The sequence below is a fragment of the Gasterosteus aculeatus genome, chromosome 15 (genome assembly GCF_964276395.1).
Source record: "Gasterosteus aculeatus chromosome 15, fGasAcu3.hap1.1, whole genome shotgun sequence".
NCBI classification, from domain to species: domain Eukaryota; kingdom Metazoa; phylum Chordata; class Actinopteri; order Perciformes; family Gasterosteidae; genus Gasterosteus; species Gasterosteus aculeatus.
Genome location: NC_135703.1, coordinates 1,719,973 through 1,746,924, shown reverse-complemented (window position 1 = coordinate 1,746,924; position 26,952 = coordinate 1,719,973). Strand labels below are relative to the sequence as shown.

Sequence of the window (26,952 nt, the reverse complement as noted above, 5' to 3'; positions counted from 1 at the left end):
TGTTCGGTGGTTAATGAGTACTGGGTAAAGTATCTACAAACCTTATCTAGATAGTTAATACTTTATTCCTGGTGTATGGATGTTTTACAAAAAATGTAGGTTACAAATCATTTATTATTAAGAGAAGTAAGTAAAATGTGGTAATGAGTTAATAAATACTAATGTATGTATTTATTAATTATAGTAAATTGAGTTTTACCAATGAATCAAATGTAGCTAAAGATTTATTTTGTTTTCTTTCAATTATATATATTATATATATTTAGAGTGGGGACAGATTTGAAAACGCTTAATCACTTAATATAAATAGCTTGAACCAGATTGATCAGATTGGGACTAGAAATGAAAATGTGGAATAGAAAGAAACAAAGAAAACCGTGTTGAAAGTTTGAAACCTGGTTGAATTCTTCTTCTCCTTCCTTTAAAGTTTAGTCTGTAGGAGGAAAGAAACATTATAAAAATGTTGTTTGTTTCTGCAGCAAGACCAAATTTAGGAAGTTGAAATCTCCTGTTTCTGCTGTGACTCTTTGCACACGTCGATGTGTTCTGACGCTCAGTGTCTGCGTGACGTTTAACGAACACACGCAGAGCGGCAAGCGTGTTGTTGACATGTCAACGTCTTTCCCCCGAAAAGAAACACAGAATAAAAACGAAGAGTTGTCATGTTGGTGTGAAGCTTTATTGGTGTTCAAACAACTTTTCTCTGATATCTTTGTAGTGGAACCACAGCAGTCATAAACTGAATCCGATCCATTTTTAATGATGACCTTTAACTCTTCAAACCAGTGGATAGCTTAAGTTAAACACAACTTTGTACCAGGATGAAGAAGTGTAAATAAGGAAAAATAACAACTTAAATCATGCACATTTTAAAATAACTAGCCTTTTGCTGATTTTTAATTACACTTAAAAACGTTATTTATCAAAAGAAAATGTTTCAAAGTTCTCTTAGTGTTTTTTCCCAGAGCTTTCAACTCAATGTATAATTATAATACTTATAAATGATAATAGTTTGAGGCAAACGTTAAAAGTTCAACAGGACAATATTCCATGTGAAGTAGTCATGTATGTAATACTGTCATACTGAGAACTACCCTAAATACTGAGAAATGATGACTTGGGATCTCATTACAATGACTAGATCCCCCTAAAAATTAGGATTTATCATGAACCAGAAAGGTAAACTGCGGGGGTCGTGACGTCACGAGCGGGGTCACGAGCGGGTTGACCTCAGGTGTGTGTTTCTTCTTCCGTTCTTCAGGTGAGTTCCTGCTGAAGGTAAACAAATGGATTCAGCGGCGCTTCGCAGTAAAAACATGAAAGATGTAAACGGATTGAAGCGAGTAAAATGTCCGGACACAAGAGGAAATATAACGTACGCTTCCCTCCGGTGAGTAGACGCTTTATTTGAGTGTGTTTTCGCGGGTCAAAAGTCAGGAAGTGACTCGAGCTAACGGTTAGCTGCGTGCCCGGAGCGCCTGCTGCGTTCAGGGACCATCGTACATATGGATGATAGTCGTTAACTCTGCGTCTGTCGTTCGTGGTTTTACAAGATGTCCGGCATATGTTCACGTCCCAAGATTTAATTGGCAGTATAAAAATGACACGGTGCACAATAAGAAATGATAACTCAATAACTAAATAGATTGGTTGTATGAGTAGCGGAAACGTTCAATTGTAACTATCTGTAACAAACGGTTGTGTTTTGTTCTGTTTTCATTAAGTCCGTCTATGTAGATCTATTACATGTAAACGTAGATATGGGTGAAGTTATTAATAAATGAATGACACAGTCCCATTTTGTGAATCGACCGTCAAAAGTTCAACAAACATCTATGTTATATTTCTAATCAATTAGAATTGTGTCTTCATAACTAGCGAAGGGTGGTTTTCGAGCGGCATGTGAATGCAACGGTTAAGCTTAACGTTATGGGACGTCTGAGAATGGTGTCATCTTTGTTTTGTTTTTTTTGCTCCCAGAGTCGCATCAAAAAGATCATGCAGAAGGATCCCGAGGTGGGGAGGATCGCCACGGCGGTTCCTGTGATCATCTGTATCCTTTAACTTTTGCATTATTTAACAGTGTGTGTTTTACATTATGCTGCAGATGTGATCAGCTATGTGGAGGTTATTTTGAAGCATGCAGCATGCTGGGAGTTGTGGTCCTGTATGCCCTTGATCCAATTCTTTTTTTGTGTTTTTAGATTATGTGTGTGTATATGTATGTATGTGTATATATATATATATACACACACACACACCCAAACAACAACTCAAAGTATTTAATGTCTCCTTTCACAATCCTCACAATCACTCTATATTATCATCACCTCTTATTGAAACACAAAACTCATCACTGAAACTCAAGTGCATTCAATTCTAAAATCAGGCATTAATTAACAAAAAAAAGTGCTGCAACAGTAAACAATTCAACCATCAACAAAGAAACCTGCAGGCGACACATTCTGTCCGGTGCTGTGATCCCGGAGGGGAGCGTCACCTTCAGGTGGAGCACAGCTGACGCGTTGAAGTCCTGAACCGCAGAGACCAGCTCGAGCTGTGGAAATGTTCCTGAAGTCTCTGCTCACCGAAGTCTGCGCCATCACCCGGTCGAAGCGCAGCGCCGCCGTGTCCGTCGCTCACATGTGAGTTCTCGTGCAACATGAACTCCTAAACGATCTCGTTGCCGCGAGCCGCGCGTTGGTTGGCTGCAGCCAATTCAACTCAAGAAAACAAACATTCATTCAACACCGTTTGTTTCATATCAAACGGGCTAAGAAAGCGTTTCTCTCTACTGCCCCCGGAGCCCTCTTGCGCCTACTGTGGTGTTAAAGTGTCCCTGTGTTCATCCGAAGGGGAGACGATGAACGCGTCTACGTTGTATTTCCGCGCAGAAAGCAGTGCGTCGAGTCTGAGAAGCTCTTCCACTTCCTGAAGGAGCTGGTGGAGCGATCTCCGTGTCCAGCGGGCCGCAGGGAGGACGCCGCGATGAGCATGTGGCCGATGTTCAGGTGAAAGAGAAGAAGAGCAGCTTATTCACTGCGTGACGCGTTGGAGATGAGCTCAGTTACAACACGATGCTTGTTCTTGGTGTGATCTTTAGTACATTTATATCAGGTTTTTTTTGTTTGAATTAAAGATTCCACCCCAATCCGTAAAATACATTAAAAATATAAATACAAAACATCACGTCAAAAGCCGCAAAAAGTTCACAGAAATGTTTTTGCACTGAACCAATAGATTTGACATTAATTGACCGTGTCATGTGATCCCCCCCGTGATGTTCTCCTCAGGACCAAACGGCACGAAGTCCCCGCTCAGAAACCCGACGCGGTAGAATCGCTGGACACCGACTCCGACGTACGTGTCTGCTCCTGGAGACGTTCGCTGTTGCTCAGAGGCACTCGGGCAGCCGCTTGCGTGGTTGTGCTAAAACAGTTCGGGTTACAGCAGCGCCCCCACGAGGCTGTGATGCGCAGTACAGCTGTTGGCCCATGTGGGTTTAATGGTTTATTCTTTAGTAAGCGGTCGGTGGTGAAGATTTGTGTTGTTTGTTTCTTCCAGGAGTCGGAGCTCTTCATCTGCTTATGAGGATCGGACTTCCTTTCATCACTTCCGTTTCAGTGATTATCTTTATTTAAACTTTGACGTTCCCGGGCAACATATTTACTTATTAGAATAAATGAAACATTTAAGTTATTTGATATTTTAGACCTTTGGCTGCTTTGATTTAACTTATGAAAATATTTAGTTTTGAAGCCTATTCCCTTTTTGTTTGTATCAGATTAGTTGATGAAGACATTTCACCGTGTAAGTTTAAATTATGCACTTTAAATAAGTTATTTTCCTTAAAGCTTTGTTAATGAGTTGACTAACATTCTCTTGTCAGATTTAGATTTTCACTTTTTATGCAGCAGCATTTAAAACTAAATTAAGTTCACAACGTTTTATACTCAAAGCACTTGTAAATTAACTTTTTAAAGACGGTAAAACTGCACATGAAATGTAATCGAACTGTAGATAATTTCAACATCTGTGATTTAATGGGAAGAAGTAGAAAGGTCACATGAATTAAAAACAACAACCAAGAGCTTACAGTGACTGGTTTATTCCAAGAAACTAATCTTTTTACATTGTGAGTTGAAATAATGAATAAATAGACTCGTTTCATTCTGAAAACCATTTTTCTGAAAATGCGCAGGATAAAGCCCAATATAGCAAACCGTTGCCACGCTAGCTAGCTGCATAGGGACAGTTCAGCCCGACCTGGTGATGAAAAGAAGAGTGACGACTTCACCAGTGAAGTTCAGACCCAGCGGCTCATGAAATGAAAACATGCATCTTCACTACAGTTACACTTGAAAAGAGTACAAGTAGAAAAAAAACATTTATATATAGATTTTTTTCCCCAGTAAAAGAAAACCCAAACATTTATTTTAACTCTTGCCTAATTACATATTTATAGACGTGGAGGCCAATTAGTGGTTCAAGAGATTCTACTTTGCTTTATTTAATCCAAAGGCTCCACTCACGCTCCTTTTGAACATACTGACCGAATACTGAAGGGGGGGGCGGAGTCTAGATTTAAATACGTCGAAAAAATTAAAACATTTACACTTGGCTCTGTGACAGAACATCCTCATCATCTCTTTGAGCTTCACGACGGGACGTCCCACACCAAAGAGACCCGAGGAGTTTAAAAACATCCAGAACCGAGAAGAGAAACCGACTACAGTGGGAGCCGCTTCTCAAGCGGGAGGAGCTTCTCAAGTAGGAGGGGCTTATTCTCAAGTAGGAGGGGCTTATCCTCAAGTAGGAGCTTCTTCAGTAGCAGATTCTCCTTCAGTAGAAGCTTTTACTATAGGAGCTTTTTTTTTTTTAGGAGAAGCTTCAGCAGGAGCTTCTTCAGTAGAGTCGCGCCCCAAAGCCAAAAGTCTGTTTGATGGCTTCAAAGTAGTATCTCTTCCAGCCCTCTCTCGTCCGCTCCTCCTCGTTCTCCGGGACGCCGCGACACTCCACCTTCAGCTCCGTCTCGCTGCTGCGGTCCCACAGCGACATGGCGATGGTGGCGTAGTGCTCTGTGGAGCAGAAACACTTCGGATATCAGATCACGGTCACCTTCATTAGTAAATAAACACACCTCCAAAATGTATGTTTGGTTGTTCCTGAATAGTAGAACATGTAACCGCATAACTGCAGTGCGTTGTGTTGATTGAAAGTTGATTAGTATACCAGTCACTTTTCTGATAATTCATATTTTCATACCTAAAAACCTGCATGTTGATCATGTGTTTGAAATGGTTATTTAAATACAACATGTATGCAGGTAAAGGAAATGACATACCGCAGGGCCAGTTGTTATACCTCCACTTCATAACTATTTTCTCATCAGGTATCTGGTGGAGAGAAGATATGACAAACACGTAGTAAATATTGTATCTCTTAAAAATAAAGAACATGCAAATCAAAAGCAAATAGAGAGAGAAAGAATTGCTCATGATTTAAATACCAATGATTATAAACCTTATTTATAGAGCACTTTTCAGAAAAGGAAACAAAAAAAGATTTTGGAAAATTGTTTAAAATGCATATAAAAAAATATATAAATGAGCTACAATTGAGGAAAAAAATCTTTCACAGCGATTAAAATCAATTAATGATGAATAGACTCACCAGCTCTGTGAATTCACCAAAAACATTTCCATCTAGCAAACGGAACTTTCCGCCTTTCTCTCCGTCCACCACCGCTGGAGCGTGTGTGAAGGCCGAAGTCATCTGCAGATCAGACAAACAAACAAACATAAAACCCGACCTCTGCATTTAACATTAGTAGGCTTATTCTTTCATGTAAAATGCACCAATACTGGTTTACAACTCTAGCCTGATATTAAACTGGATCCCGTATCGGTGACTTAACACCGGTTTAATACAGTTGTTTTACAAAGTGAGAAGAGACAAAGAGCTTCCACACACACACACAGCTTATTAAACAGTCTTGGGACCAAGCTTCAGAGAAGTTATGACGGGGCGACGCTCACCTCCTGGTTGAGGAAGACTCGGTAGAGATCAGCCGGGGAGGTGAGGAACTTTTCCCTCATGCTGAATTTGCAGGTGGGGATCTTGACGCCGGTGTTGACGGGAGCAGCTGTGCTGCCTGAGGAGGAAATCTGTTGCACACAAATAGAGCAAGAGTCTGGTGAGGAGAGACCCGTGAGGAAAACACCGCCGGGTTTCTGTGAATAATTTAGGGGCCGGAGGCCTGTCAGAGTGTGTGACGCGTACCCGAGTATTGTCCACCGTGGCTTTGGACTGCGACGTGGACTGGGTCACTCCGTTGGCTGTCGGCAGAATCATTCCCTGCGTGAACTCTGCAGGGAGAAAAGGTCCAGCTCAGAAACTACGTCTTCAGCTTTACTGACTTAAAAGGATTTAGTTTAAGGGGAAAAAAATACTATTTTTACTATATTTAAAAAATGAAATGAGTCAATTCTATCATTAAGAGATTCTCTGTTTCTTAGAGAAATGTTTGAATCTAGTTATTACTACATTTTCCACATGTATGTATCTCACACACAGTTTGCTCACCTGTTTTTAAGAACCCGACGTAGCTTCCCAGAGCTTCACGGATTTTCTCAGCTCCGTTCTTCTTCATCAGGTTGGTCAGCGGCGTTTCCGGTTCGTCTTTGTTCAACGATACAGAAATCTGCAAGTATATAAAATGGCCGAGCGGTCGTGAGAGCGCCGCTTCTACGCCACTCAGGCAGCGAGACAAAAACCAAGCACAAGATCTCTGGTGAAACTTACATCAAGGTCCTCCATGTCGTTCTCGTCAGAAAGGTTGGGAACTTCTATGGTTCCGGTATACTTGACTCCCGCCTTCGACTCTCCTGGGAGAACGAAGACCGTACAGACGTCAGCAGAGATTCAACGCATCTTTATTTATTTTCTTACTAGTATCATTAGCAGACCTACGACCACTTTTATTCATACTAATTCAACCAAATCCCCCCCAGAACAACACGGGCGCCCCAGTCTCCCCCTCACCGATCCAGGTGGCCTTCAGGTTCCATTCATAGAAGAAAATGAGTTTCCCTTTGCGGTTGTTGATGGAGGCTTCTCCCTCCGCCTTGCTGACCTCCGTCACCTCACAGCTCCCATCGGCGTTCTCCACGCGCAGGCCGAGGAGCAGGGATTTTAATTTGTCCGACGACCAGGACGTGGCGTCTCGCTCAGTCCTGCGAAACGAGCAATTTTTTTTTTTTACAGAAATGTTTAAAACGGCAAATGAAAACACGGCTTCTTTTTCTTGCTTCTTAATATTCCCGAAAATGTCATAATGGTATCAAATATAACGGTACGTCTTTGTCACGGATACATTTTCTTGGTTTACGGCCAAAAGTGCAGATTATTGCGGGGAGCGTGCACGAATTCTGAATTCAGACATAGAATACTTGTTGGCATGCAAATGATCCATCTTAAGCAAGTTTAACCTTTATTCTTGTCTATATATATTATGATAACCAGGAAAAAACAAAAGGTACTGAGTCCACGGTTATTTAAAGGGTTTTATATAAATCAACGTTAACGTTGAAATGAGTAAAGAACATTATGTCAGAAGTGGCTTTTTAGATTCTAACTGATACTAACAATGAATTCTGTGAGGCAAAATTAATTCACTCTTGGGAGGTTTGAACTACTTTTTTTTTTTTTTTTTTTTTACATTTTAGCATTACAGGGAGCTTCAATGGTTTTCCAGGAACCACTATCAGCATAATTTACTTAAATTAAAGACCACTCTTAGTAAATATAAAAAAATAATATAAATTTAATTGCGACACAATACAACATAGAGTCCTTTTGCGTTGTTAGATTCGACCAGTGAGGAGTTTCTGAACCGATTCGTGTTACCGTGGAGATGAATTATGTTGCCATGGAGAATCCACGGGAACATCCAGTTCAGTGGCGATTTGGTACACCGGATATGTGCAGTGATCCCGATACTTACGGGCATTTGAACGCTTCTACTTCGCTCCCAACGTGATAGAAGCAACTGTCTGATCACCGAAATCTGTCAGCATTTTTTTTTTTAAATTGCATCGTTTAGCTTCAAACTAATATAATAATATAAAAGTTGAAAGTCGGTACGTGGGGCTAACGGTAAAACGGTATTAATACGTTTTATTACACCGAAACACATGTGTCCACCGTGGACGGCTAACAGCCTCTTTACAGTAGAGGCATAAATAGAAGCTACAGTCGCTAGCAAGCAAAGCTAACTTGAAAAAGGTAACGTTGGCTCGACATAAATCCCTCGAATGTTATAATCCTTTGCTTCATTAAATATTCTACATGTTCCACTCGAAGCTGTTTGGGAATAATTTAATACAGCAGTTATTCTACTTACAGGACTAAAATACAATAAAAATAACAGCAGCAATCTTGACATAAATATGATCTGTGTGTGTGTGTGTGTGTGTGTGCTGTTAGCATAAACGGGCTAGCTAGCAGCCAGTGTACTTTCATCATATCTCACCAGTGCCAGTTGTTGACATTAGTCGCGTCGGCTCTCTCCTCCACGATCCAACGAGGGTCTCCTTCGCCCCATTTAGCCATGTTCAGCCCGTCGTGTCGGCCTGTGACGTTGTGTGCGGAGAGCAGGTCGGTTTGCCGGCGACTGTCCCGGTGCACGTTGTTTCTAGAAGCCTCTAGCTGCTGCTGGCTCTATGGCGCGGTGCTCCTGCGTTTGTCGTCCGGGTGCAGAAGTTGCTGGAAACGGAAGTACGTCACGGCCGGCGAGGTGAAAAAAAACACCCCTTTTGTTTGATTGCGAAACAATGGTTCTGCTTTATGGAGTTCGATTTATGGAAATAAAGAAAACGTTTTGAAACAGAGAAGGGTGGAAGAAGTATTCAGATATTATAAGTGAATTATGTCAAAGTCCTGTACTAAAAACGTTACTTAAGTATTTGGATCAAAATATACTTAAAATACTCAATTTTCTAAGCCCATTTTGGACTTATGGGTCCTATTGATATGTATATATTATGTTATGTAATATACATATTATGTTATGTGGTTGAATCCTAAGGGCGATTTTAACAACCTAATTTTCCGTAGCTTTGTTTATCATTTTAAATCAATACACGATTAAACTGTCTCAAGTGTTAAATGTATTTGCTGACTTTATTTGGTCTTACTACTCTTGTCCTAACCTGGGCGGTCTTTTTAATGTTATCAAATAACTGTATAGCTGAGTACAAAGTACAAAACATCTTTCAAATTTTAGCAGGGTAGAAGTATTAATTTGTAAAAAATAAATAAAATGAAATACTCAAGTAGGTATCTCAAAGATGATTAAAAAACTATGTAAGTACATTACTTTGTTACAATTCACTGCTGAAGGACAATATGGATTTTCAATATGTATCTAATTTATGTTTTCTAAGGAATTTGGGTATTGGTTAATTGATGTTCATAGTAGTGAATCCGTGCCATACAAAGAAATAAAGAAACAAGAGATAAAGACAAGCATATCATATATATATATATATATATATATATATATATATATATATATGTCATTTTATTTATCATGTTATTCTCGGCAGCTAATTCTCATGTACTTAATACGATGAATTGATTGCGTGCAATCGATGATTGTTAAATGGAGCACATATATGATGGATTGAGCAGTTTACATTTCGGATGGTAAGAAGGCAAATGAAGGGGCTGTTACAGACTTTCCGGTTTCAGACAACCTGCACTTCTTTTAGTGCCGTACGTATTCCTGAATACTGAGAAAACACATTACTGTAACTTATTCACAGGGTTTTCCAACGTGGGAAGTAGTATTCACGATCAGTGGAGTGAATACCAGCCAGCATTGTGCTTGCGCTATCTCAACACAGTAACAGTAACACTGTTGGGTGGAGTCAAACCCAAGGTGCCACAGTGGTAAGTAACCACTACGCCACCGGCCCTCAAAAGCCTCTGCTTGGAATTTCTTACGACTTCATTTTACAAATATTTTTAATGTTTTTTCAAATTTATGTTTTCACACCCCCGCTTCCCCTCAAGAGTTTATAGTATGAATTTCATTTTTTTTTCCCGCAAAATATTTTGTGATTTTTTTTTATTTGTATTTCAGACACTGAAAATGTACCTTCTCATACTAGAAACATACTTTGCTATTCACAATCACTGGAGTGAATACCAGCCCAGTATATTGATGATTGTTAAATGGAGCACTTATATGATGGATGGAGCAGTTTACATATTAGATGGTAAGAAGGCAAATGAAGTGACTGTTTCAGACAACCTGTACTTCTTTTACTGCCGTACATATTCCTGAAAACTGAGAAAACATATTACAGTAACTTATTCACAGGGTTTTCCAATATGGGAAGTAGTTGAGGGATCGTATCTACTTACTTTCATTAGTGCCATCAATAGACCAACGCCACGGTCGACAAGAAGAAGGCTCAGTTCCACAAAGCCAATCACCAACCTGCTAAAACCAGCTTGATTAAGAATACACCTTTGCTGTGTATAACATATGGTACTATGGAATACTTAAACTCAAATGGACTTGATGGAAAATGGAGGTAAAAATGCAGCTATTCCGCATATTTACTGTCATTACTAATATTGTCAGGTGGTAAACCCATAAACATCGTATCGTGCGACCACGGAAAATAGTAATTAAAAACAATAAATGTTGGTTCAAAGTGAAGAAATAGTTAACAAATATTACATGGGTGACTATTGTGTTAAATGTATTTATTACTTGCCGAGATTGAAAAGTGGCATATTCCTTTTTCAGAACGGCCTAAACTGATCTCAGCACGGCGTGTAGCAGCATGGATAACTTTATTGAGAAATTAGCACAAAACAGGGAGTTGAAAGTAGCACAGCGTCTTAAATAAAATTATGTTGCTTTTTTATCTCTGCCAATTCTTCTTTGGCTTGATGCGAGGCCTTAGAAATTAGGATAAAGGGATGCTGTGTTCGCCTTTACGGACTGAAATTGGTCATTTGGCCAATTTTTTATTTAGCTTACCCCTGTCTGACTAATCAATGGGAACAGACCATGTATATGTTCTCCGACTCATTTCATTAAGCCATCACTCAAAAGTGTGTTCTCGGTGTATCTACTTTAGCATGAGGACACATGTTGATACATATATTCGTCTCTGTTGTTTCAGCCTTGCCATGATGTTCCACTCACATGAACGGCATGTCAGTCTCAGTGATCGAAATAATGCTAAGTTACATTTTCCAACATGGTACAAGTCGTCAGTGGCAAAACACATAGTTGTGAAAGATACTCATTTACATGGGAATCTAGATGAATATCGATGCGGAGGCGGATTCATCCTGCTACATGTCGTTCTGGGATCGGTTCATGCTGTTCTGATAAAAGTACTGAATAAATTGCAATTGTCTTTCATTGTTGTCACTGGAGACACTCTGAGGGTTACGTGCCGTGTTCAGTTAGAATGAATACTAGGAAAATATATTTATTTTTTTAAATATGTATGAACCATATTTTGTTGGGGCGGCGAGTAGTTACAAATATATTTAAAAAAAACTATTAAAACAGAAAGACTAAGTAAGTATAAATGTAAAAAAAAAAAACATTACACATAAATAATACAAAATGAGGAAATGTACTTTCTGCAAATGTTTTTTATGTAAAAAAAAAAAAAAAAAAAAAAATGAATGTAAAATTCGACCAGCCGATCAGATAACCTGAATAACTACATATATATTTAAATGTCTGTCTGCGTTGTTTGTCGAATGAAAGGCAGCTCGCAGGCAGAGGAGAGCGGGAGCCATTAGGGAGGAATCCCGGGCATATGGCTGGCTCTCGCTCCCCTCCCCCTCCCTCACTTCCCTCCTGCCGTCCGCTCCGCAGCAGCAGCAGCAGCAGCAGGACGGAGGTGGTTCAGTTTTTTGAAGCCGTGGCATGAATGATCTCATCTGAACCTGATCTCCGCTTTCCCTGCCGTCGATCCTATGACCGAGACGGGAGTAAAATAACACAAACAACGAGGTGAGTACGAGCGGCCCGGCGGAGGTCGGTTTAACCGGCTGCCCGGGGGAGCGTTTGTTGTTGTTGTTTTTTACGAACTTAACAGACCGGCCGCGGCGAAAAAACTCTTGTTTTTTTACCAGAAAGGAGGAAGGACCTCGGGAGGATGTGTGGGTGGGCACTTCTGGCTAATTAGCTTTACGCTAGCTAGCATTCATGTCTTGTGTTCATTAACGGTTACTCGTAACCAAAAAGCCCAAACTGAGACAAATGCCACGGGCCTTTTTTTTACTACCTTCCACGGATACATCGCCTTTTAAAATCCCCTCTTGTTTCACTGAACGTACCGGCCCAGCTAGCTTAGCGGCAGCTCGTAAAGTCGGATTCGTAGCATAGCTAGCCGGCTAGCCGTTAGCTACTAGCGCAAAATGGCCTCATTGTCGCTCGGTGGCTGTGATGCTGAAAAGACAAAGCATGCGGCAGTCACGGCCCGCGGCCCCGAGCCGCTCTCTCCGGCGGCCCGGCGACGGCTCCCGGCCGGCGGCGGATCGTGTAAACGTGGCGTTATCGACGGGGAAACGTTTTAAAACACACCGCCGCCGCGTTGTAGGCTTCTTCTTTTTTTTTTTTAAGATAAAAGCGAGCGGGTTGAGCCGTGAGAGTGGCCGGGTGGCGTGCGGTGGGGGATGGGTCATGCTAGCAGCCATTGACGTAAAGCGAGGCTGCATTTTGTTTGGCTTCGGCTCCTAGCATAATACCAGCGCTCCGCTTAAAACAACTACGTGTGAAATACATAAATATATATATTATTGTCTAATATAAGACGTGTAGTATTTACGTCGCTTCAACGAGTGATTCTTATTTTTTTTCTTCCTTTTCCTCCCGATTACTCATTTCCTGACAGACACGTTTTTGTTCATATGTGTCAGCAGCTTCTTGTACAATCTTGAAACAGTGACTTAATCTCTCAATCTGCTCATGTCCTTTTATTAACAATTTGTGTAGGTTTCTATGATTGATTGTGTTACGTTGGGACATTATGTAAAGCTCAATCACTCCAGTTAAACATCTGGAGAATACAGCATTTGTCTTTTAAAATCAGTTTATTTTAAAAGACAACCGCTTACCACAAGCACGTTTTATATTAAGTGGATTTGGAAACATTAGTCATTTGCCTTATAGTTTTAGTGCGTGACAAAAAGCAAGCAACGCTAAAGTCAATAATTAAGTATAGAGATATCAAATGTACGGTAAAAATGTGTAAAATAAAGTGTTTTTAAAATGAAACATCGGGTCCAGTTATTGTAGGAATGTTCAACATTACACTGGTTGACGTAGACAGAATATTGTGCAATGTAGAGGGTCAATGATGTGACGGATGTGTAGGTGCTCAATAAAACATGCACAATAAAGTTTATAGTGTTTGAAAACCTCCATGTTCACGTTCAGTCTGTAGTTATTGATGTAAATAGTTTACATTATGTGTCCGTGTTTTGTGAATTTTGTTCAAGGTGGTGTAAATGTTTTGAGTTTAGTGAAAGTTGCTGTGGTGTCACTATTAGTGTCAGAGGTTGTTGTTGTTATTACATCCTTATTATTCATCCCGTTACATCTTACACGCTGTACGGTTTTATGTGTCTGCTACAGGTGCAACGTCAGAGTGATCCAGATTTGCGATTTAAATCAATCTCCCAAGTACAATAATTGACAATTAACCCCAAAATGCTGAACTACAGTGTTTAAAAACACATTTACCTGTAAAGAAAAAAAGTGTCTCGTCAAACTGTTTTTTCCTCCGTGTGCAGTGTGCTTTCTCCCAGGTTGTAGGTCTTGGTTGTTGGTGGTTGCGTTTCATATTCTTTGACACGTTGTGGTTTTTCCTTAAAAGGAGCCAGTGGCCTCTTGTTTAACAGGAGCCGTTCACAAAGAACACACATGTGCTCTGCTATCTCACTTTTTTTGTATTTTAGATTCTTTTCATAAATTTCCTTTTCCCATTCTGTCCCATTCTGAAATATTATTGCCAATAACAAGCGAGGACTTGCAGAAAGCGAAGGGTCCCACGCACCTCCGTGTACATTAGATCCACGTCTCTTCTTGGTCTGAGTATATAATTCATCTGATCAATCAGGCGAGTACTTTAATTAATGTAAAAAGGAGCGCAGTGACTCCCCCTATCGAAGGCTTAAGTATAGGTTACAATCAATCAATCTCCAATTAGAAATCACGACCCTTTTGAGTTCTATGTTAATTCAGTGTAAAATGATGTTTCCGTCATCCCAGTTTTTGGCTGTAAAATGCTGCACGGCCGTCCTGAGTGAGATCATGTTATGATGGTGTGTCATTTTCAGATCATAGGGCTCTAGCTTTGCCTGGCAACAAATTCTGCTTCATTTGAGGTGAATTGTGACAATAACAGCACTGTTTCTTGCATTTAGATTTTGGTTTCCACAGGAAAGTGGGCAGTTTTTGTCAAATTGTTAACAACTCTTTGCTGTTTGCTTTCTACTCTGTAAACTCTACTGCTGTGCTTCTACAGTCCAACGTGTGTCCGAACTATTTCCATTGTATCCTTGATTTTACTTTTTGTGATAATCTTTTAAAGAAATGTATCACAAATGGAACGTTTGAACCAAGTGGAGTCATTCACCCAAACGCCCTGCCAACAGGTTTTTATTTTTTATACATAAATACAGAGGAGACGCAGCCGGGCTCTTATTTTTCTATTTACCTCCATCCCGTTTTATTTTGGGGGGGGGGGTCGGGGCGCCGTTAATGTTGGCAGGAGGCTTGTTTTGTTCCTGTAAGACATCTGTGTGCCAAACGGTGTGTAATCAGGAAGTTGACTCTACTTTTCTCCCCCCCCCCCCCCTCAGTGAAGACAAAGTGAAAATCTCGTTCTACTAGTTTTTTGAGTGCGGCGTGTGTATGTGTGTGTGTGTGTGTGTGTATGTTTGTAGACCCGGAAACCTGACATCCATTGTAAATATTAGTGGTTGATGGTGGTATATTGTATTGTGATACTGTAAATGCTTTTATTTGTCATATTCTTATCCCCTTTATCCCTTTTTAAAAGCACCTCATTGATCACAGGTGGCAGTGGGGAAGCGTTGAAGTGCACTGATCATGTAACTTGAGTGCTGTGTTTGTTTTCCTGACAGAGGTCTCTCTGGTCTGTGCTTACTTTGATGCAGCGTTTGCATTCAGCTGGTAACCATGCTATTTTCGGTGGCTCAGTGGTCTGTTAAAAGTGTGGTTGTTCCGCCCAGCAGGAGTCTTGCTTCAGACTGGCCTAAAATGGGCAGAAATGGTGCTGAACAAAAGCTGCTTGTCGCTCGTACAAAAGTACTTGAAGCGCTGCAGCCGGGACCGGGCTGCATTGCTATTGCCTGTGCCTCTCAACAGGAAAGGTATAGCCAACTTTAAGAAAAAACTACAACAAACAATTTACTGTTTACTGTAGTCCATAAAGAGTTTATTTATTCGTAAAGTCACAGCTGCTGATGAGCAGATTGTAGCTCTATCTCCCCCATGTCCACACACAAGTAACACGCCACATAGCCTCACCGCATCTCACCATTAGAGCATTAACTACATGGCACTTATTCTTTTCACTATGATCCCAGCTAGTGAATTCAGAACATTCTTGTGTTTTTGTCAGTGTGGTAAATTAGCTGATGCTCAGAAGTGTCGGTTATCTGACCGTGTGTTCTTTCTCCTCGCCGGCGCCGCAGAGAGACACCATGTTCCCGAAGGGCACCAAGCGCAAGTTCTCAGACTCCGGGGAGGAGCCGGTCTCCAGCGGCGACCAGGTCCCGGCGGCCCCATCCGTGGCGACCCGGTCGCTGACGTCCTCCTACAGCCTGCAGCGCCAGTCGCTGCTCGACATGTCGCTGATCAAGCTGCAGCTCTGCCACATGCTGGTGGAGCCCAACCTGTGCCGCTCGGTGCTCATCGCCAACACGGTGCGGCAGATCCAGGAGGAGATGACCCAGGACGGCACCTGGCAGATAATGACCCAGGCCCTGGCGGCCGCCCAGTGTCCCACGGACCGCCTGGTGGCCACCGAGGTGCTGTGCCGGCAGACGGACGCGGCGGCTCAGGCCGGGCAGAGTCCGAAGCCCTTCTCCGTGGGGGGCCTGGAGGAAGGCTACCACGCCGAGGAGGTGGTGATGGAGGGAGACGTGGAGACCGAGGTCACCATGTCCACTTTGGCGCCCGTCTCCCCCCAGCTGTCCTCTGCCTCCTACCTGGCAGGCCCTTTCGTCATGGGGCCCTGCTGGGATGAGGAGGAGGAGGAGGAAGAGGAGGAGGAGGAAGAGGAAGAAGACGGTGAGTGCGAGGAGGAAGAAGAGGACGACAGCGAGGACTGTGTGTCTGAGGGAGAGGAGGCGGACCGGGACCACCTGAGCCCAGACTCCAGGACAGGGGAGCAGGTTTTTGGGACTTTTGAGATCAAGCACCCGGCGCCGCCCCCTGACCCGGCGCTGGAGGAACTGTTTTCCGACGTAGACCCGTCCTACTACGACCTCGACACGGTGCTGACGGGCATGCAGAGCGCCCCGAAGATGGGCCCTTACGATCTGCTGGAGAGCCTTTCCTCTCACGGGCCCACGGCCCTCAGCTCCAGCTCCAGCTGCAGGTCAGACCTGAACGAACTGGACCACATCATGGAGATCATAGTGGGATCCTGAAACCCAGAACATTCCGCTGGCCTGTCCCTCAGACTCTTTCCAGACTATGCACAGTACACATGTGCATGTTCTGTATGTGGTATTGTTACACGAGGAGATTGTTTAAGGTTTTGGAGCAAGGTGGGAAATTAACAGCGAGCCGCGTAGATTTTGGGCCGCTGGCGGCGCAGCAGCTCGTCTGCTCTGACGGCAGCTGCTGTCGGGACCGCCATCTTTTATTAAAGTAGCGAGGTTTAAATGAATGAACTTGTGGATTCTCTAGACACGCTGGCCTTCGGGGCGAAGCCGTTAGTTTCCTACTTTTGTTGATGAAACCCAAAACGATATCGGTGAGGGGGCAAAGATAATTACCTTATACCATGATGCATTCTTATTTACGTACTTTCCATGTTTACGTCTGTCATACATTCTGTTATACTAGCTCCTTCTGGGCGGACTCTGCCATTCGGTCCATTTCTATTTATTGTTACATGGACTGAGGAACAATTCATCACACTACAAGCATCAGAAACCAGAACAAATTGTAAATCCAAATCTATGAATCAATGCATATTTTCCTAAAGATTTGAGCAATTATGAATGGAATATATGTATATGTACGTATGTGTATATAGAAATATATTTTTTGCATTATACAGCTGGGGGGATTTTGCAAGTATCATTTGATATTATTATAATTTTTCCCTCCCAAGCGGTTTTTAAGATTTTAATGTAGCCAGACTCGAGACCGTGTCTTCCCGTGGTTTGGTATAACAAGTCGACTGTAACGGGTGTCAAGACTGACATCGTCACACCTTTTTTTTTAAAGGCGCTGTTTCATTTTCTCAAAAGCTTTATGCAGGGCGGGGGCCTTACCACCACACGCTGGTTCCTGGTAAATCAGCAGTATCTAGTAAGTTCCCTGCCCTGCTATTCATACGGATCTAATAACCGCTTTTTCCTGGAAGCATTTGGAGGAACCCCGGGGTGAAAACTGCATCAAGAAGCCATATTTCTTTCTCTCATTTGTTAGAACAACAAGTGAAGAGTTCTGTGTGTTAACACAATCTAATTTATTGTTGTTTTATTTATTGTATTTATTATATCTAGGTACAGACATGCCATATTGACGTATCAAATCAACCATGAGGCCTGATGAAATTATATTTATCCAAATTTTGCCCTCCGTTTCGAATGCAGTACCTATTTATTCCTCACTTTTTATTGTTATTATTATTATTATCCGTAGTAATTATAATAATAATAATAATAATAATATCCGGGTTACTATTCAAATCACTATGCAGCTCTGTCATACGTGTTTCAAAATGATTGTATACGACTCAAATGTCCTTTAATTCCTTTATGCAAACAGTTGCCTTTCTCCTAAAAGATGTGGAAAATCAAATGCATTTTTCAAAAATTGTTCCTTATCATCGTGATGAAGAGATTTAACTCAGGCAAAACAAAATGTATTGACAAAAATACAGTATTACGACACGCTTAATACCTTACCACCACACTCCTGAAGGATGTCACTCTGGTCTGAATGGGAGCTAGAACTTCAAAGACTAATTACCGTTGTAAAATGTATGCATTTTTTTATATTAAGGAAAAAACATTGTAGCATCTTTGTAAATATTTTTTATAATAAAAGGTGCAACTATTGATTTGTGTTGATTGGCTTTTTGGGGGGGAAACTTTTAACCTTAAAAACGAGTTTCGATCTTATTTTCTTTGGGAGACTTTGACAAATCGATGTTACTTTATTCGTATTGCTGCTCACCAGAAAGAGCAAACCCAGACATCTCATGTGTCTTAAATGTTTATTTCCTGACCCAGCTGGTCGCTGCAGTTTACCGAATGCTACGGAAACCGTAGTAAATGGTGCTGCTGTTGTGTTGGTTTTAGCCGCGGACTTAACGGTGCCACTGACACAGAGGCTCATTCATCGGTTTAATAGTTTTTAGCAATGGGCTCTTCGATGCTGCCCGTCAGATCCACGATTAGTTTCTGGTCTTTTCACGGGATTGTTGACAAAGATGATAATATATATAGATTATCATCAGCCTCATCCTTTTTTTAACATGCTTCTATTGGACACTGAGAATCTATGGAATTCATTTTCCATAAGTAATCATCAAACGCATTAACTGAGCCAGATCGGCTTCAAGCACGATCCGTCCTGGAATTCATCCTTAGAATGTATCTCCTGCTGGGCGGCTCCGGTAAGTGCTGAAGGCCTCTTGTGCCTTGCTCGAGGGCACTCGGTGAGACGCGGCTCCACCTTTTGTCCTCTTAACGCGACCACGTTACACCTTCGTGTGTAAAGATTCCGGCATGGTGGGACTCGAGCCGACCACCAACCGCGAGGATGACTTCAGTGAAGCGTTGACCTGCATGCAGTCAAAGACACTGGTTCATAGCGTGCTGGCTGGCTGCCCGTTGGCCGCCGCGTGGCCTTCGTCGGCCGCAGTTAAAGATTAATGTCCTCCGGGTGACTCAGCGAAAAAAAAGAGGCCCGGGGGGGAAACGAGTCATTGGAGACACTATTGTGTCCTAATGCAGAAAACTGGTGCAACGTTTCAGAGATTCACACACTGGGTTTTTAATGCGTCCGCCGCCTTTAAAATGTCTGCCGGCTCATACTAGTTAACTGATAACTTCAGGCTCATAAGCTTCAAGAGAACACTGTTATTTACCAACAAACCCTTAATTAAAGAAAACCTGCATGAATAAAGGTTATGCTTTAATTCGAACTAGAGCTCTTCTGGATTTCTTTAAAATATTTAGGCAGTGGTGTAAAGACAAATCCCAATTTGTGTATTTTATTTAAAAGCAAATGTGGTCTCTGCTCATGGATCCAGTTTCCGTTCATCAAAAGAAGAGGAAAGAAGTTTAGCGGTGAGGCTGGAAACGTGAATGGAGAGTTTCCTTATTTGGTGTTTGCCCTCCCCCATCTTTCCTGTGACGTTTGCCCCCCGCCCCCCTCTCTGTGAGTCATGTCTCTTTAACATGCTGCGTTCAGGTGCTCACCCTTTTTTAAAGTGGTGGAAACTCACTTTTTAGTAACTAAAATATCTAAAATCTAAAATATCACACAGTAAAAACGTGATCAGTTTAGGAACTATTAAGCAAATTTATATTCACACTGTATCACCTGCTATACGAAATGTACCGTTTCATATTCAAAGTCCAAATGTCCCTCGATCGTGCCGACCGCGCTCACCACACACGAATGCCCCGAAGTTATCTCCGTTTTCTCCGAGCCGCACGTGAACGCAGCGGCAGCTCGCAGTCGGAACCCCGTGTCGCACATTCGCTGCCCCACGAGGGGCGGGGGCGGAGTTATGATTGGCGGCGAAATGGACCAATCGGCAGTCTCCGTCCTCCCTTTCCCCCCTCCCCCCACCCGTCCTCGCAGCTGTGAGGTAGACCGAGCGTTCCTCATCTTCTCCCCGGGTTCCACAGCGGAGGAACGCGCCGACGAACAAACGAGCCGGAACCGCAGACGGGACGGATTCTCACGCTTCATGACACCCCCCGAGGGCACGTAAGGTAGTCACGTAACCTGTTTTTAAAGTAATTACCCAAAATGTCGACATGTTACATTTGTTTTTCTCGGCGCTGGTGTCCCCCCCCCCACTCGAGTCCTTGAAGGGGTCGCGATAAAGTAAGAGGCAGTGACGTTATTCTCCTTTTTCATACTAACGTTACTTTAAAGACAATTAATCGAGGGAATCTGTTATTCAATCGTGTCATAAACGTCGTTTAACGTCGTTCGTTCTTATCGTTGAATAAGAACGAACTATTTCTTTTAACCCTTCGGATGTTAAACTCATCAAATTAGGCTTCCTGTGAAGACGTTTGTTATCTGGGAAAACTTTAAATAGAGAATAACGTCAAAAGTCAAGGACTCCTGTGTGAGAAAAGTCTCTCCCAGTGAGTCACAGCAGATAAAACACCTCAAACCGCTTAAATAAAACTGAAACCAACGCGTCCTCGTTTTGAGCAGCAGTTTTTTCATATTTATCTATTAAATGGAAAGTGGAGGAGTCGTGTCCATGTTGGCTGTTGGTGTTACATAAACTGCATGTGAGGTTTATTACATTATTATATTGCAATGCAGCCTAAAATAGTCACCTGGTAAAGTCCTTACAATTGGTTTATCTTTTCGGGTAAGCAAACAGATCTGACTTTATGACACAATTAATGTATGTATATATGTATGTAACGTATTATCAATTCATAGTTCAAAAAGACGTCTGGAGCATAAACGGTCAAATCTTTTGGTTTACTTTTGAACAATGAGGTCCAGCAGTGCAACATAACACCACACAATGTTGTTCAAAGATATCAGCATCAGTCGAGTGCATCTGTTCACCTGTGTGTGTGTGTGTGTGTGTGTGTGTGTGTGCACCTGTACCTGCAGGTCCATGTCGGGTCGCGGGGTGAAGAGGAAGCGGAGCTGCCCGGAGGAGCCGCAGGCCGAGACCCTCCCCGCCGCGGGGCAGGAGGGGAGGAACGGGGGACACGGGGCCGGGCCCCAACACGACCTGAGCCGCCTGCAGCAGCGGCAGCGCGTGCTGGGCCTGTGCATGGAGAAGCTCCAGGGCCAGCAGGCCGGCGCCGAGCCCAGCCTGCGGCGCTGCGTGCTGCTCGCCAACACGCTGCGGCAGATCCAGGTGGACATGCAGAGCGACGGGGGGGCGGCTGCGGCGTTGCTCGGCGACGGCCACCACCCCGGGGGTTTCGCGGCGGTGACGTGCTCCGCGTGCTCTGACCCGCCCCCGGAGGGCCCCTCACAGGACGCCAACGGCCCGCCGGAGCAGCAGAGGTCACCGCCCGCCGCCTTCAGCGCTGTCAGCGACGCGGTGAGCGCCATCGGCTACCTCGGCGACCTCGCCTTGGACATCGACATCTTCGAGGACATCGACACGTCGATGTTCGATACCTCCGAGCTGCCCTCCTGCTGGGCGGCGGCAGCGGCGGGCTCGCCGTGGCCCCTCAGCGTGTCGCTGTGGGCGGACGAGGACGCGAAGACGCGCCCGCCCAGGAGCCTCCAGTCGCGTCTGACGGACCTGAACGAGCTGGACCACATCATGGAGATCCTGGTGAAGTCCTGATCGAAGGACGGTGTGACCTTTGCCCCTAATTCATACGAAACTCAAATTATGTGGACGCAAAGTATTGATTGAAGACGGGGAACCTCATGAGAACACGAGGGAACCTTTTAACTGATTTTATACCGTTTCTGGTCACAACTCAGGTGGAGACGCATACAGATATTTTTCTACAAATTTCAGTGAATTTAAATGCTATCAAATATTATTGTAACAGACCAATTTGTGCAGCAGCAGTTCGCGCTTTGAGCCCCGAGTCAATAATCTGTAGCGGAAAGCAGATGAGACGCGTCTGGAATGAGTCTCCCCGGCTCGTGAGGACGGGACCCGAGCAGCAGATCATTGATGGAAATCCCTCCGAACCACTTAGGAGGCATCGAGCTCGGGTCATCCAGGAGGGCAACGGGTCTCCTCGCTTTACTATCAGCGCTACGATCTGGCTCAGCCAAAGAGAGACGAAGTCCACGTTTATGTCTGTTTGTGTCAGAAGAACGTCTAATGTTATTTATGGAAGCAATGAAGGACTCGTTTATGTGTTGAGTGTAACTTATGATCCAGATTCTGTTTACAGTCATCCTTCCACAGAAGTTCATCCTTCGCGGCAGCTCGAATCCACGGTTAAAATGCACAAAACACGTGTTTTAACCAGCAATGTAATCTCAGTCCGGCTCTCCTTCTGCCACCTCTCACAACTCTACGTGACATCGCAGGTGGATTTTTATTGAGATGTTTTCATGCTACCTGGAGCTCCTCAGCGAGCAGACGCTCCACCTCCTCTACCTGAGGTTCTACCTCCTTCTCGCCGATAGAAACCCTCTCTTTACCCCGACGGCCTCGCGTCCTCGGCGTGCCTGACTGCTGGACCCGCTCCCTCGCTACCGAGAGGTCGCACACAGACTGAAGCCTCCATCCGGGGGTCTTTCCGCTCTTCTCTCTGAGCTCGGCGAACACCACGAGAGCTTAACGCACCCTGACAGGATGACCGCCAACTAGCTGATGGAGGGAAAGAGGAGAGGATGCAGCTTGCGTCACCTAACCAGTGGGAGGGGCTTACAGCGTGACTCAGACTGCTGGCCAATCCGGAGAGAGCAGCGATGAGCTTCTCCGGCATCTCGATTTTGTTGGGAGATAAAAACCACCTCTCTGTTGTTTGTGCAATCCGTCAGACGGGACTTATTTATAACTGAGCGCTCTGTAAAGCATTAAGCCCTCTGCTGTTATTATGATGCGAGATGATAAATAATAATGTATTGTATTTTTTGTGGAAGATTTAAAAATTTGTATTTAATAATACAGTAAAAGTACCCAAACTGCCTTGTGTGTGTGTTTTTTTTCTTTTGACCGTACTGTAACAGACCGCGAACGTCACATCCAGATTACAATAAACCGAAGACAAATTAGTACATTTCTCATAAAACGTGCTATTACCCCCCCATGCATTCCCCATGAGACATTAGTGTTACACCACCGCACGTGCTTCATGGACCACCTGACTGCAGCCCCACAGGGAAACCAAACTAATTCACACATGATTTCCTCCCTTTCTGATTCATTCAAACGTGTAGAAACCTCAGCGTCGTGGCGTGTAACCGCCGCCTGGCAGGCTGAGTTCAGGACGAAATCTCCCTCCTGTCTAAAGGAGCCGAAAGGAAGCCGATGCTGCCCCCTGGTGTCACCGGTGTGAGCTGACCGGAAGCATGACGGTGCACGTTTCACACGTGTGTGTGTGTGTGTGTGTGTGTTTGTTATCACAATATTGACCCCTTAGTGTGGAAGCAGTATTTAGTATTTAGTGCATCGTGTTTGTGTTTGAGAGTTCAAACTCACGTTAAAAAAGATACATTTGAGGAACTTCGCCCGGAGTCGCTGAGAGGACGTGAATTGCGGGTGACGTCATCTCACGGCGGTGCTGCAGAGGCCCGATGTTCCTCTGCCAGCTTCTGCTGACTCAGCGTAGATGACTTCTGAAGAACGCAGCTCACAGCAAGGGGAGAAAAGAGCTCATTTAAAATATAGAAATATGACATGAAAGTTGGATCCAGACAAGCAGCGTCTGCCGCGTGTCTCCGTCCTTTGCTTTATCTTTGTAATGACGCGGCACTGACGTCCCAGTAGCTGCTAACACGCAACATCTGAATGATCTTCATGTCCAACCAGCAGCAGCACTCTGGGACGAGTCTCAGCTGCGTTTTATTTGTATTGTATGTGCACGTTTGTTCGCCGCTCGCTGGTTTCATGGGCTTCTTCTGGCGCCCCCTCTTGGTCTAAACATGCTACTTCCGCTTCATCGCCTGGCTGTAACCGGTTAGGAAGATAAATACTTAAAATAATAATGTGTAAAAATATCCCCCCATTAGTGTGTTTAATCCAGCAATGAACTTTTCCTTTATTTTATTTTCTGGCTGCATTTAACAATTATTTGTAATATCGATTAATCTGCAGATTCGAATAAAGTAAAAAAAAACGTTAATGTCCCCAAATAGCTTGTTTTGTCAAATAAACAGTTATTGATTTAGTACCAGATAAAAACAGTCAAAGACAAACAACAAATATTCAAAATTAAGAAACTGTACTTTGTAATTTCACCTTTTAAAGAAATAAAGAGTTAACTTTAAACACTTTATAATATATATATATATATATATAGTCAGATGAGAAAGAAGCAACATCAAGTAGAAATAACAACATGAATGAAACCTTTGTGTCGACTTCAGCTCCTCTCCTGATGTGCACAGATGTGGGAATGTGCTCCGACAACATCCGTGACCCCCGAGCGCCCCCCCGGCTCTTATTACACATAAATGATTTACACGCTGCCCCAGACAGACGTGACCCGCAGCAGCAACGCATTTCATTCCGCTAACAACGTGCTGCGTGTTGTTTTTGAGGCCGTGGTGCTTCCTGTTTGACCCGAGGACACGTGGACTCTGGTGGAGACAGACAGTGAAGACGAGCTTCATATCCTTATCATATCATTAGTCCCCGAGAAAAGACTTTAACTCGAGTCACTTGCAGTCATTTAGTGTCACTTACACTCAACTTGAATCTTTTTACTGTGCGGGTCAGGATTCCACTTTCTAACATGAGAAGAGTTTTCAGTAGAAAAATGAATCAACTCGACGATGATGATGATGGTGATGATGACGATGGTGATGATGACGATGGTGATGGTGATGATGATGATGATGATGGTGATGATGGTGACGATGACGATGGTGATGATGATGATGATGATGACGATGATGGTGACGATGGTGATGATGATGATGGTGATGATGATGATGGTGATGATGATGATGATGACGATGGTGATGATGATGATGACGATGGTGATGATGACGATGGTGATGGTGATGATGATGGTGATGATGGTGATGATGGTGACGATGACGATGGTGATGATGATGACGATGGTGATGATGATGATGATGATGGTGATGATGATGATGAGTCTATTAAAGTTCTTGAACTAGACGGAACTTTCAGCACACGGCTGCACTCTTTTATCTAATCATCTCCAAATCAATTATAAATGTGGGTAATTACCGACACGGCAGCAGCTATAACTCATTCACATGCAGATGAGACACACGCGTGTGCCAGATGTGCTCCCCTACAATATGTATGTTCTGCATTGATTACAGATATTAGACCTTTCGTCACTTTAAACATGATAATTTTTAACTATAAAACCTTTTATTTGTCCTCAATCCCTGCTGATCTTAACTTTCATAGTTCCAATTGTTCTTACAGACAAAAGTAGTTTCTCAGGGGAAGTTCTGTGTGGAATAAGACACATATTCCATCATCGCTGGTCACATGTTGTAAAACCTGTCTGTCTGTGCGTGTCTCCCCCACGGACACATCTCACGGTATTTCATTTACCCTCTGCAGGAAACGCCCTGTTGCGCAATCCACACTGTGACTCTGCAGCTCTTCGGCTACCTGTCTGAGTGAGGATTTTAACCAGCAACCTCACAGCTGCAGGTCGAACACGAGGGGAACACAGATTTACCTTTAACTGAAGGTATTGTGATTGATTTCACGCGCTGTGCTCCCCTCCAGAGGAGAAGCCACGAGCAGCCGACACACAAAGCCAGAGCGTTCCACTGCAGCACTCCGAACATCTCCCATGAAGACATGAGAACATCTGCATTTCACGCTCCTTGGTTGTGTTTTCTTCTAAATGAAGCAAGATGCAGGGAAACGGCCTCATGCTGAACGTCTTCAGCGTGTGAGATGTGACACTGTGGTGTTTTTTAAGTGGAATTGATTACTGAATATGAACATTTGCTCGTCTGTTATTAACCTGCACCAAGAAGATACAACGATACGATGACAGACGGTCGAAGCTTCATTTAGAAAAGCCCTCAACAGTTTAAAGTGGACAGAAACAGTCCCAGTCGGTTTGTTGGGCCTTTCTCTGTTGGGTTGTGTAGCAAAATCTGACCACATCTTCATTTTGTTGTGCAACATTGTTGTCTGATGAGAACCGTGTAACTTTTTAATTGGTGGATTTATCAGAAAACCCGATGAATTGCAGCAATTGTGCAGAAAATTGGTTTCTGTAAAATGACCCATATTGAATTTGGGAGAATCTCAGCAGTCTAACGACGTTTGGCTTGTTGACACAAGTCACCCTCCGTCCTGTTGGTCGGATTGTCCTGCAGTCAACCCTAGTGAGCAGGTGCATGTGCGTGCACGCGTGTGCGTGTGTGTGTGTGTGCGTGCGCAACGTCCAATCAGCGTGACTCCGGCGCAGCGCATCGATCCCTCGCAGTCCCGCGGACATTCCAGCAGTAACGATGCGCCCCGATCACCGTGCAAACGTGTGGTATGCGCGTGCACATAGCGGCCCGCGTTCCCTCCGTGTCCCCGTGGAACCCGACGCTTACGTGTTGCAGTTCTGTGGGAACCGAAGTGCTCTCACACTTCTCACGGGGGTCGCGACCCGCAGCCGGAACTCAATCCATCTTCGCCGCTCGCGCGCTGCAGGTTCCTCAACCGGCCGCAGTCGATTGGACGTTAGATGTGAGTGGACGCGATTGGACGTGTCCAAGTGCACGCGATGTCCAAGTGCTGTTCACTGTTCATTAACAGGAACAATAAAACTGTGTTTGAT

At 43.6% G+C, this 26,952-nt stretch overlaps 4 protein-coding genes and 1 long non-coding RNA gene across 9 annotated transcripts; 3 read left to right on the top strand and 2 right to left on the bottom strand.

Annotated features, from left to right (window-relative positions):
• Positions 1–657: 657 nt before the first annotated feature.
• Positions 658–2,987, bottom strand: LOC120832633 (uncharacterized). Its single transcript, XR_005714235.2, has 2 exons — positions 2,501–2,987; positions 658–1,272 (listed from the first exon to the last, which is right to left on the bottom strand). It is a non-coding gene; the product is annotated as an uncharacterized LOC120832633 (long non-coding RNA).
• LOC120832632 (dr1-associated corepressor) lies at positions 1,204–4,087 on the top strand. 4 transcript variants are annotated; one of them, XM_078089289.1, is made up of 6 exons: positions 1,204–1,390; positions 1,981–2,053; positions 2,552–2,645; positions 2,895–3,011; positions 3,294–3,360; positions 3,565–4,087. In XM_078089289.1, exons 1-6 carry the CDS (start codon positions 1,349–1,351, stop codon positions 3,589–3,591), a joined length of 420 nt encoding a protein of 139 aa, XP_077945415.1. In that variant the 5' UTR covers positions 1,204–1,348; the 3' UTR covers positions 3,592–4,087. The 4 variants fall into 4 exon arrangements, with proteins under 4 accessions (XP_077945415.1, XP_077945414.1, XP_040054993.2 ...); XM_078089288.1 differs by having other exon boundaries at positions 1,223–1,390; positions 2,856–3,011; XM_040199059.2 differs by having other exon boundaries at positions 1,223–1,390; positions 3,294–4,087.
• A 5-nt stretch (positions 4,088–4,092) lies between these two features.
• ahsa1a (AHA1, activator of heat shock protein ATPase homolog 1a) lies at positions 4,093–8,818 on the bottom strand. The gene is made up of 9 exons (XM_040199057.2): positions 8,534–8,818; positions 7,045–7,235; positions 6,805–6,887; positions 6,586–6,703; positions 6,283–6,368; positions 6,039–6,167; positions 5,674–5,775; positions 5,345–5,396; positions 4,093–5,078 (listed from the first exon to the last, which is right to left on the bottom strand). Exons 1-9 carry the CDS (start codon positions 8,611–8,613, stop codon positions 4,906–4,908), a joined length of 1,014 nt encoding a protein of 337 aa, XP_040054991.1. The 5' UTR covers positions 8,614–8,818; the 3' UTR covers positions 4,093–4,905.
• Positions 8,819–11,796: 2,978 nt separating this feature from the next.
• cdca4 (cell division cycle associated 4) lies at positions 11,797–18,375 on the top strand. 2 transcript variants are annotated; one of them, XM_078089276.1, is made up of 3 exons: positions 11,798–12,055; positions 15,307–15,444; positions 15,769–18,375. In XM_078089276.1, exon 3 carries the CDS (start codon positions 15,778–15,780, stop codon positions 16,726–16,728), a length of 951 nt encoding a protein of 316 aa, XP_077945402.1. In that variant the 5' UTR covers positions 11,798–12,055; positions 15,307–15,444; positions 15,769–15,777; the 3' UTR covers positions 16,729–18,375. The 2 variants fall into 2 exon arrangements, with proteins under 2 accessions (XP_040055173.2, XP_077945402.1); XM_040199239.2 differs by lacking the exon at positions 15,307–15,444 and having other exon boundaries at positions 11,797–12,055.
• A 1,751-nt stretch (positions 18,376–20,126) lies between these two features.
• LOC120832726 (uncharacterized) lies at positions 20,127–23,144 on the top strand. Its single transcript, XM_040199241.2, has 2 exons — positions 20,127–20,265; positions 21,140–23,144. The coding sequence occupies exon 2, from the start codon at positions 21,144–21,146 to the stop codon at positions 21,831–21,833; it is 690 nt and encodes a 229-aa protein (XP_040055175.2). The 5' UTR covers positions 20,127–20,265; positions 21,140–21,143; the 3' UTR covers positions 21,834–23,144.
• The last annotated feature ends 3,808 nt before the right edge of the window (positions 23,145–26,952 follow it).

Bases quoted from the DNA above. Each gene is read 5' to 3' on its own strand.
- LOC120832632 (XM_078089287.1), top strand. From the start codon at position 1,349: ATGTCCGGACACAAGAGGAAATATAACGTACGCTTCCCTCCG. The intron at 2,646-2,855 runs GTGAGTTCTCGT...GTTCATCCGAAG, and splicing joins GCCGTGTCCGTCGCTCACAT to GGGAGACGATGAACGCGTCT. The intron at 3,012-3,293 runs GTGAAAGAGAAG...TGTTCTCCTCAG, and splicing joins AGCATGTGGCCGATGTTCAG to GACCAAACGGCACGAAGTCC.
- ahsa1a (XM_040199057.2), bottom strand. From the start codon at position 8,613: ATGGCTAAATGGGGCGAAGGAGACCCTCGTTGGATCGTGGAGGAGAGA. The intron at 6,369-6,585 runs GTGAGCAAACTG...TTCTCCCTGCAG, and splicing joins CGTCGGGTTCTTAAAAACAG to AGTTCACGCAGGGAATGATT. The intron at 5,079-5,344 runs GTATGTCATTTC...TCTGCTCCACAG, and splicing joins GTATAACAACTGGCCCTGCG to AGCACTACGCCACCATCGCC.
- cdca4 (XM_040199239.2), top strand. From the start codon at position 15,778: ATGTTCCCGAAGGGCACCAAGCGCAAGTTCTCAGACTCCGGGGAGGAG.
- LOC120832726 (XM_040199241.2), top strand. From the start codon at position 21,144: ATGTCGGGTCGCGGGGTGAAGAGGAAGCGGAGCTGCCCGGAGGAGCCG.